The sequence below is a fragment of the Ischnura elegans genome, chromosome 11 (genome assembly GCF_921293095.1).
Source record: "Ischnura elegans chromosome 11, ioIscEleg1.1, whole genome shotgun sequence".
In the NCBI taxonomy this organism is placed as follows: Eukaryota; Metazoa; Arthropoda; class Insecta; order Odonata; family Coenagrionidae; genus Ischnura; species Ischnura elegans.
In genome coordinates, this window is record NC_060256.1 from 80240090 (window position 1) to 80259321 (window position 19232).

Genomic DNA, 19232 nt, shown 5'->3' on the forward strand with positions numbered 1-19232 from the left:
CACGCCCATCATAAAAGGGGGAGAGCAGGGAAATGTATATTTTCGGCATTCGTTTGCCTGCATAGAAAAATGTCCAATGAAAATTTGCGGCTTTCGTCTCCAGGGTCAAGAAACGTCCTGTCGTATTTTTCGTCATTCATAGCAAAACGGTTAAATGTTTTAATTAAGTTTTAATGATAATAATTAAGCTAATATTTTTTTAAATTTAATGGAAATCAGTAAAAGCTCAGGTCACTGTATTTACATTAAAGATACATTTTTTATAAAATCTCACACGAGATTTCGGGGGAGAGGGTTGAGCCAAACCTCGCATCTCACCAAGGGGGAGGGGCTCCAACAATCGCCTCACGTAATTGATGGAAACTAGTTAATGCCTGCAAGTCTCTGGTGATAGCAACTGTGAAATAATCATAGAGATGATTCTAAATTATTCTAGAGACACTATTACATATAAGCCCGAAGATTTTACCACTTAATAAGAGGCTATTATTTTGGGCAACCCACGTTCTCAGTTAAATACCATGGTTTACTTTTGCTGGAGACCTTTTCCAGACTCATTTATTTGTTTCCCCATTGTGCCTTGGTGATATAGGTACCGTGTAAAATAGGAGGAAAGAATCACGGAAAGACAGGATGTGGAGCTTTCTATGGTTCTCTCTTCTTTCTGGATTATTATTTTTTATATTTAACCATTCTAATCCTTTTGCTGCCATTAACATACCTGGTATATTTGCACTGCAGGCCGCTGCAAAGATGCCCAATCTTCCTCCCTATCGTCTGCTCTTATTTTTTGCCACATGCAATGGCTAGAATTCCAGGGAGTTTGCAGCAGCAAAAGGGTTAATAATCTCCTATAAATCGATTTAATCTTTCAGTAGTCATTTTAGCATTGGAATTCTATCAAATATGGTTCTTTTATTAGGCTCCTCATAAATACATTTTTAAGTCGATGTGGTTTTTTTTATCATTCTGCCTGTGTTCATAGGTGGATCTATGGGGTGACAGAGGCACGTGCACCCCCAAGACCTTTAAAAAATATGCAAGATTTTTAATACGGTCCCATTATCATTGCGTTCATTTTGTATTACGAGGCGTCCTTGTGCCCCCCCAGAACAAAATCCTGGATGCGGCCTTGCCTGTATTACACCAGTTTAGATAGAGTTTGGGGATAACATGACCATTATATACTAGTATATTAATCTCCTCTGTCTCTCCCATTTCAATTTTAAATTTCCCCTTTGAATTGCAAAATTGCTTAGAACACCCAATTCTACCCATGAACCGGCCTGTCTCTTCCTCCCTTTTTTCTGCTTACCGAAAATACTTTCCCCGTTCATTGTTTTAAGAGTCATCTCTTTTACCAGACCCCTTTCCTCATGTCCAGCACTTCTTTGTTTCTCTACCTCACCTCCCATCTTACTTTCTCCACTCTCCTCCACACCCTTTTATTGTTCACTTCCAGTCTTTTGTGATCCTCCTGTTTTAAGTAATCACTTTTCTGCCCCATAAAATAGTGAGCTCAATGTCAAACTCTTCACTGACCTTTTATGAAAACTTTTAAATAACAATCCTCTCATCAACTATTCTCATAATGATGAACGCATTGTTTGCCTAAACTTTTCCCTTCCTGATACCCTTATTGCTGTTTCTCTTAACATGCTCTACCAGCTCAGATTTTCTTACCACCAATTTTTATGGCTATCCTGAACATCATTGCTTTTTTGTTATGCAATTACTTGACTTTGGTCTACTTGATTTTACTCATGATGGTTGCCCTCTATACCTAAGGTATCTAACATAACGTAAATCCTTACGGCATGGGGATAATAAATACTGGCTCATTCATAAACCTGACTGACTTTTAATTTTTAAGCACTTAGAATTAAAAAACCTTTAAATCCTGAGATAAATTCTTCTCATACCTTTCTTATCACATCCAGTGGCGCCGACTTCATGGGGCCTGAGGGGGCCCGAGCCCCCTCAAAGATTCGTTTGGGGGGGCGGAGCCCCCTCAATATTTCAAGAAAATAATTAAGTTATATTAAGGTTTGTGAAATCACAAAAATATATTGGTAATTTTTATTTCCCATGTTTGACGATAGTTACCTTTTAAAATAAATTCAACAATGTGTTAAAACAAATAATTATAAGGTGAAGCAGGTTGACTGAATTAGGTGGTGTGAATCATGATAGTGTTTCGGTGCTGCGACACACTTTGAATTTAACCTCTTCCTGGGGCAAGACCTCGGATATGGGCCCCCCCAATATTTTTTATAAGTCGGCGCCCCTGATCACATCATATGCATAGAAATTAAAGAGCAGTGGTGTGAGCCAGGGGTGTATCCAGGATTTCTTTCTGGGGGGTACAAGCAAGGCTGTATCCAGGATTTTGTTCTGGGAGGAGCACAAGGATACCCCGTAATACAAAACGAATGCAATGATAACGGGACCGTATTATAAATCTTGCATATTTTTTAAGGGTCTGCCACCCCCCTTTCCCCCTAGATCCGCCTATGGTGTGATAACTCAGTGTTGCTCTACACCATAGGAAATTCTTGCACAACTTGATTCTCACAGGTAACTTGTCTAAGCCACATCAGAATACAACTAAGTTACCTGCTCCCTCTTAAAACATCTTTATTATGTAGAGAAAGCACCTTATTAATAAGTTTATAGTCTCTCAGTTTTCACCCAACATCATGAAACGCTTTTTAAAATGCCAAAAAACAAGTGAAAATGTCTTTCCCTCACGAATGAATAGCAAAAGAGTGAAAAAAATTAGAAAAATCCCATCTGAGGCCAAGTCAGTGATACGTAATTCAGATGAAACGATAGCATTCAAAATTTTTAATCGATTCCTCCCAGCCCGTCTTTCTTTTTATATGTCTCAAGGCATCCGTAGCTGACAATTTACTCGTCAGTTTAAGGATTTGCTCGTTAGTAACAGCACTTATATCTGATGAAGAATTAAATTTTCTTTCCTTTTACCTTTCGCCTAAACATTTGCCTATGCTTACACCTTAACCTATTCAGAAAAAAATCTCTAATGCGTACGTTCCATCTTACTTTATTATTCTATTGGCGAGTATTGTGATTCATGGCCTATGATTGGTCATGGTCTTGGTTAGTTGTATGATTTGAATCGTAGCGCTTCACTCGTCGTGAAGAAGTTTTTCAAAGTGGCGTAAGTTAGCGCTGCCTCTCGTTGGAGGGGAAGGGGGGACAGGGTGGGGAGTCGCCCAGTGACGTGTATTCCCACAATTCAATGCGTCACTTAGCGATGTACCCGACTGGCCAGTAATGATGAGTGCTGTGAAATGGCGACAAATGTCGTGAATACGGGTGGACATTTACAAGCGCAGTTGACGAGGTCATTGGAAAGGATTCTTGAAGATGCAAGTTTGAGTGGCGAGCTCAAATTAAGTGGAAGGAAGCTGAAGGAATTTCCCAAGACCGGAGGAAAGTACAACTTGAACGACACTGTTGTTGCAGGTTAGTGACATTCCTGCTCCGCTCTCGCTTTGTTTTCGTCGGGTATGCGCCGGCTCATTATTTATGATGGACGCCTCCTTTTTGTTTTTATGCCCAGCGAATGTTTTGGAGGGCATCTGTTTAATTGATTATTTGTTTACTCTGAAGTCATCATATCAACTCTGAGTTTACGGTGAACGTCGAGCTGGTGGAGATGAAAGGTTTTCTGCTATTTCGCTGCCCGGGGGTCTGTGTTTTTTTCTGCGTTGAGAAGTTTCTGTTCGTTTCCGTCTCTGGTATAATTCTTCGGAAGATACATGTCGCGCGATTACTCAATTTAACAAATATACATGCCTTATTCTTACGAAAAATGATAGTTTTGTGAATTACAGTTGTAAAGAGTCTTCTTCTACTTGCCCTAGTTGTTCATTCTCTAGTCTCCGTGCGTTGGGCTTAACCTTTCTGAATATGTGTTAAAATTCTTTATAATGTTACTTTTTGATGTATTTTTTCGAATGCTTGGAGCACGCTCGTGTGATATCTAACTCTAACGTGAGAATATTATGTCTGACTTTTGTAATAGACCGTTGTATTTCTTTCTTGTTATTGTCACAAAATGAGCGTTGAACCCTGTGGCTGTGACTCAGGCGATGGAACAAAGTGCTCAAATTAACGCCAACTTGTGTCAGCAAGCACCATTCGTTTTCTAGGCGCTCCTTCTTATGATTGCCGTGAAAACGAGGACACCAGTCGAAATTTATGTTGCAACACCCGTGGGGAGATAAACAACGCTGGCGGACTACTCGTCGTTGCTTCCGCTACCCGAGATAATGGATTCCTTGTCAGGCATTGATTTCCGTTTATTCTCATCCATTCGTTTCTATTAGGAGATTGATGATTTTTTTACTCAATTTCACATTAGCGTAGACACTTAATGCTTCTTGCTCGATGCTGTTGGACTTATTGCTGTGCAGTCACTCAGTAGTGTTGTCGGTGAAGAACTGATGCTAAGGTAGTCATAATGATTATACTGCATTTCTATTGTTGAAATGTTGCATTAATTTGTTATTTTGCAGTATCGCAACTCTCTAGTTGAGGCTTTGTCGTACGGGTATTCCACTCTGTATTTACATAGGTACCCTGAGGCAAGGCATTTAGGCATCATGTGTTGAGGGCCCTTAGTTTTTAGAGGGTTTGCCCTGAGCCATATGGTGCAACAACTTCAAAAGAGATGAGACTTTCGTTTAATGCGATAAGACACAAGCTTGGGCATGCGTTAGCTACGCTTAAAGGATGCAAGTTGTTGCTTTTGGTTCCTGTTAGTATGTCAAAAAATGCTGTGAATATGAAGTGTATACTTGCCCTACTCGCGAAAAAAACTCCATAAATACATCTGTAATGTCAGTATGTGTGGTGAATGACTAAATAATCCAACATTCCCCTTACAATCGTTATTCCACATAACCCAGAAGCTCTTGGTCGGTGTCATGGCTGGCATCAGATTTCAACTGTGGCGGATGGGAGTTGCTTAATCCGGAGCTGTTATCTGCTAAGTTCTAAATGAAATGGGACAAAGAATAATGTTGCTGTTTGTTTTGCATTTATTTTTACGGAGTGGGGAGTTTCCCCGGTATACGCCACCGGCAGGGGCGGTCTGGGTTGATGGAGGCTATAGGCTAGGGTTGACGATGGGGGCCCCCCTCGGGGGAAAATCTTTGGAAATTGCATGCCCGGAATAGGGTTTTGACGCTATTCTGGCTTATAAAAACTAGACTATAGTCAATAATATAATAGCAATTTCGTAAGAAGAAATACATTGAAAAGTTAGAATTTCACAGCTTATAAAATTCAAAATATACAATGGTTCTAATGTATATTTATCGAATTTGATCCTTGGAACTGCACTGAAATCTTAAAAACACCTATAAAATAACCCTTGCAAAAAAGCATCAGGTTCACTTTTATCTCCTGACACCTTTTTTATTTATTTTTAAATAATATTTTCACCCAGAGCATGCTGTAAATGAAGCAACTAAACTTAGAATTTTATAGTCGCATAAAACTGTGGTTCAAGTAAACTTGAGTTTTTCTACACATTTCATTCACGCTTCACGGTAGATGCGAGTGTTGTGGCCCCCCTCCCCCCTTAGCTTGGGGCCCTGGTCTGGCCCCTGCCCACTGGCTTTCACGTTGCTTATTACTTTATTTATTGAGTTTTTATCTCCTGTGGGATATGTTGCTGAGTAATATTGTGAAGGAATGAACGTAATATTCCGCAGAAACGTTAGTCATGTTATATACTTTTTACCCATATTCTTCTCGCGTCGTCGCCGGGTTTCCACACGTTAACATGTGACCAATAATTCCTTGTCGTAATCCAATTCCTCGTTATTAAACTTCTGAAGACTTCCGCTACAGGCACAGTATCCCAATTTACATCTTTTATATTTCTTTGGTTGTTTGTTCTTTTTATAATGTACCTTTAAGCTGTTCCTAAGACTTCTTCCTCATTGGTTATGCTCCCTGCATTTTATCGCTGGGTAATTGATGGGCTGTAATGTTACATATAGTTACTATGATGGAACAAATTATAATCTTTCGGAACAAGTTACGTTTTTCCTTTTTTAACTTTGAACTCTTTTGTTGTATTGTCCTGTTAGTTTATCGCTCTCTATGAGTGAGTTGATTTCATGATTCTATGTCTCAATTTCTTCTATGCTTATATTTATTATTCTATGATTTTTGTACAGTTAAGTGTACCTGTTCTTAGAGGATAGAAGTCCTAGAGCAATATATATCTTTCTAAATCTAAACATATCTCCTACTTCGTAGAGGTATTGCATGTACCGTAAAATAGTAGCCTCAAATAATCTTCAGCTTCAATTTTCTCGATAAGTAGAATTTGTAACGTAACACCTCCATCCACTCATTTCTTCAATTGTTTCCCCCTCGGCGAATATGGATCACTGCAAATTGAGGTGTTAAACCCAAGAATATTTATTGTACTTCTTCAACGAATTGCGTAAAACCGGATTCATTGAGCGTAACGTGGGAGTTTCTGAAATATTTCTCACAAAATTATGATCTACTTCTCTTGAGAACACCCATGCAAATGATATTGCCACCATCGCGCCATTTTTTCGGCACGTGTCTTGGATGTTGATATTCGCGCCAGCCATGGCTTGTTAAATCAAATTTTAAAGCATAAATGTTGCAGAAGGTCTCAGAAAATGGGGCTGTATAGAGGAGGCCCAATTACATCCCACAGAAGGCTGATTTCTCTTCCCACTTCGGTCGCATTTTAATCGGATTTCAAAAATGTCCACGGTGCTGTGATGAGTGCAATGCGATCAATTTTTCTGATATTATACAGCATACTGTTTGTCATTACGAGAATTGCATTGAAAAGTTATACGTTTGATAGATCACATCAGCTTGTGTATAAATTTCTGTTAATACCCATTATTATACCTTATTTCCCCGCGAAACTGGGATCAATTTGTCCGTCAGCGACGCCAGTGGCGACGTCTGTAAACTTAATTACATGCGCGGTGTTGACAACACATTTACAGCAGACTTGAGGATCCTCTTTTGTAATATTCGTGGTCTTAAATATTAGACAATTACTTCAACATAATACTGTTTTTAATTTGGATCCCGGCGATATCGAAGTTGAGGAAATATATTTGCGGCAAATCTACATGATATCCTGTGAGCCATTTCTAGGGTGTAATGCAGGGGGTAAGTATTCCCCAGCCTGCAATAATAGGCTACATGTAGGCGACACCTTCACGGAGGGGGCGGCTGGCCTCCCGTAATTTATCGCTTAATCGAAATATTATAATCATTATGTTGCTCTCTGAAATAAGTTTTTATTCCTACGGCCTAATCCTTATAGCGTTGAAAGAAAGTTGGAGAATATGCATAAATAGCTTGAAGGGGACGCTTTACCGCCGAAATATATAGAATATTACCGAGTCGCTGTGGAAAGTAGTATAGCCTACCCCCAAAAACTATGACCTTAATCCGCATTTGTCGTTTCGCTTCGACTCTATCCAGACAGATCTGCTTGCATCACCAACTAAAGGCGTAAAAAGTTACTGATGTGCTTCTGGTGCTGTTAGTACTTTTGGACAGATTCCGTTATATGTGTTCATAAAGAATTCGACTAACTTGACTTTCTGTCGACGAAAGTCCAGCATTCACTTCTTTAATGGCCTTTTGTTGTTGAGTGTCGAACCTGTCCTTTCTCGAATATTTCTGTAAGCGCATTTCCGTGATTGGTTGACTGCAGCTTTTCATTTTACCCACCCTATCTGCTAATCCCACCCTTCACGCCTTTGTTATCATTTATTTTCATTCTGGTAAATGATCAATTTTCCCTCTTCTCCAAATTTATCGTATGTAGTAGGTGTAATGTTCTTATTTACCTTGATTCTAGCCAATCGTCTTACGTTGTTTTCCCTTCTGATGTTTATCTCCTCTGTTTGTTTTGGTTCGCCGAGGGGCGAAGAGGAGCTGAATGACCGTTGGGTTATTGGGGAGCTTTGGGTGTGGAGAGGGAATGCAAATGCGTGGCATTAGTTTAACTCGGGTCTCGTCACGGTTTCCTGCGGGCCAGGTTTGTTTTTTCTCCTCTTTGTTGTAGATAACATTTGAGGGTTTTTCCGCGAAATTGCTTTTCACGTGAATAATCTTTTTTCTTCGGCGTCGTCCGCTATCTCATCTCTACAGTACATATGTTATCGATTTTAGCCGTATTAAACATCGGCGAAAATAACTATTTCCTCGTGCTAGAAAAAAAATTGTGTTGTTTGTTTATTTTTTAAGTGACGACACATTTACAAACATTTACACATTTTGACTAAACTTCGCTAATTTTATGCAAATGCTGAAGCATACTCACTATATTTATACAAGCTCACTATATTTTTTATATAAATAAATTGTTTAACCTATTGTGCTGTCTCTTTAAAATATTTTATTTCTTATCATTTTATCCCTGCACATCTAAGTTAATCATCTAGATATCAATTCGGTCAATTAATGTTTATTGCGATTGAAAATAATAGATGAAGGTTTATTGGGGCATAATGCAGAAATTTTCCACAGTTTTAATTATTATTAAAAACCAGCTTGACGGATGTTGACAGCGTTGGTCTCACATGGCTACTGGTGACGGAGGCGTCCTACTTGTCCATTTTCCCGGGAAAAACCAGTACTGTGGGTTCGAAAAACATGGATTCAGCCGAGTAAAACGCTCCGGAAAAATGGTTTGCCTTACTCGTCATAACGATTCACGTAGTGAGGGCTCGGTGTGTTGTGTGCTCGAGAATCCGTAGGAAAGACGTGGTGAACACGAAGAGTCCTACATTCGAAGACTTGAAGCAACGAATCAGCCGGGTATGAAAGACCAACGCTGGCCACAGTTGAAAACGTTTTTTTTTGTTTGGGCGTTAAGCGGGTCGGTGTGAACATGTTATGTCTTTGTCGCTTCCCGTCCTACTTTATGCACTAATGACTGTATTTCATCATCTGAGTAAAAAAAATGATCTTACCATGCTACAATTCTTGGAATTTGTGTTTAAAAATCTGAACATATAAACATTCTCGTATAGCGATGACATTAAAACATGGGAAAAATTTGATCACAACTATTATATGTCTTCGTGACTATAATTGATACGAAGTTTTTTTACGTCATTAATATCTTGATAGAAATGAAATGTTGGTCCTTCTGTATGATTGCTGCTTGAATGTGTATGCGATTTTAACAAAAACTGGTGTTATGTTCGTTACGCCGTAAGAATCATTTATAAATACTCCAAGGCTCGTCTTCCATATACTTTTTAGGGTTCTTGAAAATGATTGCTCTGAGTTAACTTTAGTAATTTTAGCTATGTGAAAATGTGATACGGTCGGATGAAATATCTGGAAAAAGGTGAGGGTAAAAAGATTGAATTGTCCTCATTCATTGTATTACCTCTTCTCTCCCTTATTTTTCTTTTTAAGCTCAATTGATGTCGGCTACAATTGCGAAACGTTTTTTAATCCCGAATGTATAAAGCTGTGTGTTTTGAAACGCGCAGTCGCAAACGTACCTCCTTAAGGAGTCGCATGACTCCTACTCGTCCCGATTTTTCTTTCGTGAAGTGTGGTTAAAATTGACGATGACGTCGACAAATATTTATGTGTATATAAAATAGAACCTTGCCACGATTTGCCTCTTGCCCTAAAGTAAAACTTAACAATGTAGATAGTACCGAGGCATAAAATTTTGGCATTTGATCCAGGCTATTCTAAAAATTGATCAACTCTTGATACTCTGAGAATAAGGGAATGGCGTAGGTTTTCACTTTGTAATTCGTCACTAGAAAGTATCGGCTGAAAAGGGTGTTATGTCCTCGAAATGAGTTCCATAGCGACAGAAGTACGCATGACGTATGATTTCCCGTTTTTTTTTTAAATCATCGCCTTCTTAAATTTCATTATCTGAAATTAAAATCCATACCTTATCGTTGACAATTCAAAGCTAACATTTTTAAACCACTGCTTTTTTTAAGCTTGATTAGTCGAGCGTATTTCAATTTTATTATTGTTTTTTTTTCCTCGATGCGCTTCATTTCATGGTCCCCCTTAAGCCCAATCTCCTTAAGGCCAGATATGAATTCCTTACATGAGAGTGTGAATTGGTCTCGGGTGTCGTGGTTGCTCTACGTCCTACTTCTGACGGTCGTTATGTGGACCATAATATAAAATGCTGAGAGTCACTGCCACTGCGCAATTCTAAAACTCATATCGCATTCACTGGTGATGCCGAAGAGAATTTTTCCATTGTGTGCCTCTCGTCTCGTCTATGTTGCTCTGAAAGCGAGACTCGGTCGAGAGACAAAGAATCGGATATAAACCGGAGAATATACTCAAAACTGTTTTCCTTGCAAATTCTGAAGCACTAGGGATGACAAATAAGTTCAGGGGAATTAAATGACTTCTGCGCTAACCTCACTCAGCGGAAACTAACACGATAAGTTCCTCTTGTTATTGTTGCTAGGTTAATGTTTTGTAGGTAGGTTCTGTTACTTTGAAGGTAAAACGTTCCGAGGGCTGTGGAAAAATATGAAACAAAAAATGTCTGCAGTTCATTTGGGTGAAAGTTTACCTTATTGAAAAAATTATCGCTTTCTACTTGAAATGCAAATATTTTTTTCTTCATTTCATGGAGAGGCTTAGTAAAGCATCCATGGATTCAACGAAAATCAAAATACGTTAGAATAATGTCCATAGGTAGACAATCGTCTCAGAAGGCTAGAAAATTGCCATTAGGAGTAACTTTATTGACTAATCAACTTTGTTTGTGCAAAGGTTTCGCTTTTTATCTTCAAAATTTCGTGCTAGTGAGAGAATCATTTTTACGTCATAAGTTGCTGTTTTGAGTATTTCTTTTGAATCGCGACATATCGCGACAATCGCGAGTTGATAATTTTGGAGGCGATCGACTGCTTTGCTCACCTTTTTCCGGTTTTAAAATGCGATGTTAATAATGCGATTTAATTATTGTGGATGTCGTTGGCTCAGGTGGATTTTCATTACACCTTGTCGATTCTGGAAGATATCCTCTCTCTAGTGTCGCATGACTGCCATATAAAATCCAGATTGGCTTAGTGGAAGGTCTTTATATTTTTGGGTGTTTCTTTTACAAATCGTCTTTTATCTGTATGGTTGCATAACTCTTTATGGACCTTGATGAAATCGAAGTTAACTTCCAGGTTTCTTGGCCTCATGGAGTGAGGGCAATGCTTTTTGTTCAATTTCCGATATTAATCATGAATGTTGCCGTTTATACGCATTTTTTCATTAATGAACATCAATCAGTGCACGAATAAATTATCTTAGCCAATATGCATGTTTTGGAGCTTCTTTTGGAAAAGTACGGTTTTTAATGCCATTTTCGTTCCAATGGGCTCATTCCGTCGTTTTCAGTGAGCTTTTTATAATGCCTCAATTATATATTCTCGGAATCAGTAGTGTAGCTAGGAATACGCTTTGGGGGGGATGGATGGGGCACAGGTGGGTGGGCCAAGCAACAATGAGTCCGGGAAATTTTTGAAAAATAACATGCCTGGAAATACATTTTACATCATTTTGTCACTTAAATTTAACTTTGTACAGATTCAGTAATTATGTATCAAAGCTAGAAAATAATTTAAAATAATTTTTCTATTTGTCTGAGGCTTTGGGAGGGGGGATCCATCCCCTCATCCCCCCCCCATAGTTACGCCACTGCTCTGAATTAAGATGCTTTAAGGGTGTTTCCGAATGTATACAATCGCTTCTGGCTTCGCCTGGTGGAAATGCGAAATATCCATGATAAAAACTACAAATGGTCAAGTGATGCACTCGGGCTACCTATTATTTACGCAAAAGTCGCCAAAAAGAAATAAACGAAAGAAAACATAATAAGAAATGTAACGAGAGTGCAAATTTGCAGCTCAGAACAATTCAAGCGTCAAAAGTGATTTTTTTAAAGGTAGTTACATTAGTCAACTTGACTAGTTTCAACACTGCCACCAACCTCTGCTCACTGAACTGTTGAGGACACTCTTGACTAAATATTCACAATCTAAGTGGTATATCCTAAATAAACATGATTGGTAAATATATTTATTTATAAAAAAAAATATATAAGACGTATGAAAAAGCCGGGAAACCAAATATATTTGTGCAATTTAGTCGAAGACTGTGTAGTGGTTTTCGTTTTGCGATGTTAGTACCAGAGATTCCCAGCCGCCTTGCCAATTTCAGGCAGATTTCCGCAAATTTCTTTCAACATGAACTTGTACTTTCCCGTACATATTTAGATTCGTCACAAAATTTTGCTTTTGACGAGTGCCGTCGTAGCAACGTCCTTTTACAAACAGCTTCCCTAACTCGTAAAAACCTTATTTATCCATAAGGGCCCTTGTTAAGTTATCCTAATTTTACCGTAAAGTGTCACACAGTGAAAAACGGCACAAAGGAATCCTTTTTTCATTGGATCATTGAACATGCATCTTTCAAAGAATATGTTTTCTAAGTTTCATCAAATTCGTATGACTTCTACCGAGGCTCTCCAACTACCTTGAAGTGTTGAAAGTACCATTTGTATTTTTTTATCATGGCTCTTTCCGAATGTTTAGGGTGACTGTGTTCATTTGTGACTCGTTGCATTCGGGATATTTTTAAAGTTCTAGAAAGAAAGATGCCTTGTAGGAGCGACGTTAGAAGAATGTTCGATGCGAAGCTCTTAGACTTGTCTTATCTGCGCGCCTATCTGCTTGTCGTATGTGGTTTTTGCTTCCGAATGAGCGGGACAGGAAGTTGGGGAGGTTAGGGGAGGAATATCCGTCGTGGAAACGGATGGAAACCCGTAAATTCCTCTCGTGCTGCATAGCATCTTTAAGTTATTCGGTGAGTTTTTGTGTCCAGTTTGAGAAACGTCTGTGAACGTGGTTGGGAGGTCTGCTATGAAGTTAAGGCATATTGAGTGAGATTTGATGAACATTTAATATTAATGTTGTGAGTGCCCTTATCTTTTGATTCGAATTCGGAGTTAAAACATCATAGACGGGTATTGGGTAGCCATAATGGTCATGATGAAAATTTATTTTTAATTTTTTGAGAACCCTTATCTTTTTTATTAGAATACGGATTTCAAATATTATAGCCGGTTATTTCGTAGCCACTGCAGCCATGCTTTTTATTTTTCCTTGTTAACATGGAAAAGGAAAGTTTCCTATCTTTTTATCAGGTACACGAGCCAAGACCCTATTTTCTTTCTTGATTTCCATATTACCTGTATGCTACGACATTCGCCACATTTTCGTTCATAATGTATTTCATCTATGATATTTGTAGTACATTTTTGGTGCAAATAATGCCTCGTATGGTTGCTATCATTTGAAGATGATGATTGCGTTCTTCGCCACTAAACGTTACGTATGTTACTTCGCTGGCTATGCCACAGCGTGCATAATTTATTGCGTTGGTTATACTTCAGTTTGCAATTTTATGTTGTCCCATGACAGCATCATGGCCGGATGATTGGGGTCGCACGTCACAGAACTTCAGCTTTTGTTGACCACTATAATGAATATAATGCTTTAATTGTTTTGTTCATTGAGCGGAAATTGATTTTTAATTGTAACTTATGCTTTAATTGTTCACAGCTATAATTTGACTGGAATTTAATTTTCCAAACCAGGCAACGATGACCGCGAAGAACGATAAAATCGGATGGTAGATGAATTTGATGAGCACTCTGCGAGTTGTGCACTATATCAATGAGAATATAACTTTTGTTGTAGAATTCATAAAATCTCTAAACTTACAAAGTTTTTCGCATTATATACTCGCGGCTGCTTATAAAAATTACTTTGGAGGTACTTACACAAACATAACTTGCGCAGCAAAAATTATTATTCTCGGGAAAACATTCCTCGCACCGAACTTCTTAACTCAAGGGTAGTAATGGATCTTGGGAATCAAGGACTGGGACTTGGGACTGCGTAGAGGAGTTCAATCCTACAGAAGGCGGATTTCTGTTGCTACTTAGGTCGCATTTTAATCGGTTTTCAAAATGTCCGTGGCGTGGCGTTGAGTGCAATGCGATGCACTTTTTCTAATATCTTTCTACAATGTTCGTAATTACGAGGAATAACATTGAAAAGTCATGAATTTGATGGATCACATCATCATGATTAGAAATTAAGAATAAGACCCCTAGTTTTGCCTCATTTCCTCGTGAAACTCGGATCACTTTTGTCGAGTGGCGACTTTTGTAAACCCATTTAAATGCGCGGCGGGTGACAACACATTAGTTACGTTCATTATTTACATTAGAGGCGTTCATTAATTACGTGAGGTGATTTTGGCTAATTATGCCCCCCCTCCTTTTAATCTCACGTGAGATTGTTCAAAACGCATATTTTAAGCTTAAATACGTTACTCAATGCTTCATTGCATTGGATTTATAAAAAAATATTCGTTTCATTATTTTTATTTAAGATTATTTAATACTACCCCTCTCCCTCACGCGAGATTGGATGATAATCGGCTTGCCCACCTCTCTCCCCCCCCTCCCCCCGCGAACACCTCATGTAAAAATGGATACCCCCTTAAGAGGACGACTTGAGAATCCTCATGTGCAATATTCGTGTTGGGAATAATTGGGAAATGTGCATCCACCTTGATGCCTGGTCTTGGTTGTGAAGGCGAGAGTCGTTTCGGGAAGAATCGAGGGTTCAAAAAAAGCATCGACCCTTACTTGGTTGTTGGGGGTGGGGGGGGGGGGGGCGGCTCCAGAAATAATGCGTCAACCTGCTTCGCCGTCACGTGCCTTTCCCCTCTGAACACCCTCCTCACCTCCTGTAACCCTCTTGACAAAAAGATTCCCGCAAGCTATGCGTCGGAAAAGTTCTCCCGAGACGTGTGAAACTGTCCACCTTGGGTTGGGGCACTTTAGAAACCATTCGAAGACCTGAGTGCAAGGACCAGATAATAACCTTTGTTAGCGAAAATGAGATTACAGCGCATACACGAAATTCCTTTTGGCCTCCACATTCCTAGATTTCCAGTCGACTCAAGTTCATATTTTTTAAGGGATCGATGGCTTACTAAATGGAGTGTGCAGTGAGCATAAATGGCGTAATTAATAGGTAGTTCGCCTTTCGGTGTCTTTCTCTGGCTCCTGTTCTAGGGTCTACAATGCGGTCGTTCACTCAGACCCGGAATCACTATTCATTGAAAGAATTCGGTTGATGGGATAATGAATGAAAAATATCATCCACATCCAGCCATTTTCTGATAGATTTAAAATGAGAAAGCGCGAGAGAAGATGACGTTAGCAGAAGATGACATTAAACGTCGATACCATGGTAGTGTCAAAAAAAAAATTTGTAGAAAAACTACGTCAATTTTATTCATCCAAAATGTTCTGCGAATTCCAGAAAATATAACCGGAAACCACTTAATAGTTTTTTTTTTCATTTTTGTGTTCACCGCAACATTGTTTCATCAGTCAGTTAAGTACATCGTGAAGGGTGTACTTTGAGGCGAACATGAAAATGCCATGCCATTTGTTTCGCTTTGGAAACTGCTGGAATCGATTTGCTTCCCTCCACACCCAGGTCCCAGTTCCGCGAAAAACCAGGGATGGCATTTTGGGTTCTTCCGGAACCGTTGCTGAGGCAACGGTTCGCGGAGCTTTGACCCTGTTCTCAGAAGGGTTTAATGTTTTCGAGCACGGAAGATGTTGAAAACGTCACAATGATGGTATATAAATGACGGTATGTAGTGAAATGAAGTGTCTTAAATTTTTTACCTAATGCGATGATAACGGCCATTATCTGCAATCCTTACTATTACGCGGCGGATCAAGGTTATTAGTTTTTAGGCATGTATTCATCATTTTCCGAGGTGCGTTGTGGTATGCGGTACCCCTAATCGATTATGCGTCTTAGGTCTGATACGCACATACGAGTAGCTTATAGTTAGTAATCATCCATTATTTTTGCCAGTTGTTTGTTTAATTAGCAAAATTAAAACTTAAATTGGAGAGCCACATAAATGAATACCATATTTTCCCAAAAGTTACCGGGGTCGGCTGGGATGCTCTGCCAGCGATACTATGAAAATTCCAGCGCTTGAATTTTTTCTGTAAAATAACCGCAGAATATTTTATGTAAAACTCAGTGAATTACATACATTCAACTTGATGAAAACTTTCAGGACATTATCATACCAACAAAACAATTTTTCCTTGGAATTTTTCTTTTCTCTTTGTATTATTAAATATCATCTAATAACGGAAATGATTGCTTTAATGATTATTCTACAAATCGAAGACACAAAGTATTTTGGTATGTATTTTACGCGTAATATTTTATAACAACGATGTCATCTTGGTAAATGTTTTGTCGAGGACCTATGACTAGAAAATTTACCCATCCCAGGCATTTTATGATAAAAAAAAGATTTTCTGTGCTAATGTTTCACAGGCATCAAAATGAGACGACTGCATACCCGCTTTGTGATGCAAGTAAATTGTAATGAGTTGAATCGGATTAGTGTATTATCTCTTCGGTGACATTAACGCTTTCTCTAAACTAGATGGAAGTTTCCGAGCTATGAGATATAGCTAGAAATTTTGGATTTATTGGGAAAAGTTGTTGTAAAAAATTAAGTCATTAATTGACACCTATTTCAAAAAGTAACCCTAAGGATTGTTGCTGGTGGGCTTTAATGTTGATAAATTACTTCTTTGGGGTCTTACCGCGTATCGAGTTGGCCTAACGTTTCACAAAAACAGCTTGTCTTTTTTTCTTAGGGAAAGAATTTCCTCGCTCTATTCCCTCAGAAAAACTAGCAGGAGTTGGACAGGTCTCATTACGCGGTGGGCCCCGAAAAAGTTATTTCGCTCATCCCTACAAATCACGCGTTGAGGCCTCAAACAAACACTGGTTGAGGCCTCCGCGATGTCATGTTGTTGCTTTTGGGAGTAAAATAATTTTCAGCGGAAGTCATTGAATAATACCCGTATTAACAGTTTGCGTTATTAGTCTCTGCGGAGTTTTCGGAGCCTTTGCTTACCGAGTTGAGCTGCCATTCGCTGACGATATAATTATCATTATTGGATGCTAAGACGACCTCACTGAACGTCATTGAATAAGTATTTCTGGAATACGAAGTTAGGATTACGAAAGAAATTCAAGGTACATTTATGTGGAAGAGAGGAAGCAGCGGCCATATTCCACTTCAAAGGAGAGATATTGAAGCAAGGGAAATCATTCACTTACCTCGGGAGTACCATTAACTGGGATGTTAGAGATACTACGGGCAGAACGCGTTGTGTAGCCGAAGATAAGGTATTCATTGCAAAAAGGCCGCTACTCCGCTCCAAGAGTATTTTATTGCTGCATCGGAAAGAGTATGTGACAACAATTGTGTACGTAGTGTCATTCTACGGATCAGAAACTTGAACAAATGGATAAGGTGACCAGATAAGACTTGAGGCCTTCGAGGGCTGGTGCTGTAGATGTGGTGAAAAGGATGGTGAGAAATGGGTACTTAGGTGTACCGACGAATAAGAGAAGAAAGGAGATTGTGGAGAACCACACGCAAGAAAAGGACCCGATGTATGGGCGAGTTATTAAGGTATTACATTTTATTGTGGGGACTAATCGAGAAAAAAATTTGAAGGAAGACCTAGAGATAGGTATAATTACTAGGGACAGATGAAGAAGGACACAAAGAAGAAGAAAATTTGGCAACTGTATGAACTTAAGTGGAAAAGGTAGAAATAGTAGGATACAGTATACAATTCTTAGGTTAGGTTTGCATGGAGTATTTAAGAAGTATTGCGGAATTCTTCCCTCTCTTCATCGACTTCCCTCTTCAATTCATGATACAGGGTTCTGGAAATAACCTGCAGAACCGAGAGATTCAATATTTCGTTTATTTCGCGTACAATAAGGGACCTGCGATAGTTTTGGATCTTGGATGGCTGACTCGGACAAGGGAATGTAGTATCTGTGTGTAGTTACTTGCGTACTATATTTGTCAATACTAGCTAGCTGTATGCATTTCTCGGCATGTTATTTGAACTTATCAATGAATCATTTGCTTCGCCAACTTTAGGTTTTTTAACCGTTCTGCGCTTCAAATTCGCGAATTCCGCGGCAACACTGAAAGCTGGTCACTTGGACAACTTTAATTATATCCCCATTTTGAGATAAATTAATAAGTCTCTGCGCGTTTATTATCCCACCCAACAATCTATTGACATATCATCATGTTTACGGCGCTTGTCCTACTATTCTCCAATCCGTTGTGATTTCTGCTTCCTTTCAACCATAGCTTCCGCATTCAACTTAGTAGTGACCGTACTTGTTTTATTCTGTGCTCGCCATCGACCTCGTGCGACGATTGCCTTTTGTGTATTCGCGTAAACAAAAACCGCGTGCCTGAGCGTTCTGCTCAGAGCCCGAGCGACGTTGGAGCCAGTTGTTCTGCTGTCATTGCGTTCATCCTTCGAGAGAAAAAAAATAAATCCTATGTTTAGAGCGGGTTCTTGGATGGATAATTGGTTCAGCCGCAATGCGTAGTCATGTGCTCCTTCCAGATCGCAAACTAATCCTTTTGAGTGAAACTTGGAAAGCATTCTCTCGATTTCCTTCTGTCCTACATTTCCTTTGAAATCAAGGGATAATAAGAACTACCTATGACTTCGAATAGATTAATTAGGATTTAAGTGAGACCGATTTTTTTTCCTTTCCTGCGCTTCTTTCTCGAGCTAGGTCACCGTACAAATATAATCGCCGTCGCGGAATTTAATTAATGAATTTCTCGCTTGAATAGTGCTCCATTTTCGCCTACTACATGGAGCTGTTCTTGACTCTTATTTTTATTGCAGCTCCACCTTACGTTGTCCGCGGATCTCGGTCTGAGATATTTTCTTTTCAGCTTTGATTTTTTGATGACGTCGCGGTAGCCCGGATTCGCTGAGGTGGAGGAAAAACGAAAGCATTATTTTTTAATGGAAAGAACGAAAGCAGGTGCTGGCGATTTTGTGTTTTTTTTTTGGTTGCCTCCTTGCTCAGCATTTGAGTTGAAGATCGATTCGGGCGAATGTGTAAAAGCTCCGCTTGTCGTTTTAATTGGGTTAAGAAAGTTAGTAGAGTATTTAATATTCGTGATCACATTATGAAATAATGTCCCATTAGCTG

The 19232-nt window shown here is 39.1% G+C and overlaps 1 protein-coding gene across 2 annotated transcripts in view; it reads left to right on the forward strand.

Annotated features, from left to right (window-relative positions):
• The first annotated feature begins 3277 nt into the window (after positions 1 to 3277).
• LOC124168268 (leucine-rich repeat and calponin homology domain-containing protein-like) overlaps positions 3278 to 19232 on the forward strand; it is a 163342-nt gene continuing 147387 nt past the window's right edge. For both annotated transcript variants that reach the window (XM_046546410.1, XM_046546409.1), the window contains exon 1: positions 3278 to 3492. In XM_046546410.1, coding sequence (XP_046402366.1) covers positions 3318 to 3492 — 175 coding nt within the window. In that variant the 5' untranslated portion in view covers positions 3278 to 3317. The remainder of the gene's footprint in view (positions 3493 to 19232) is intronic.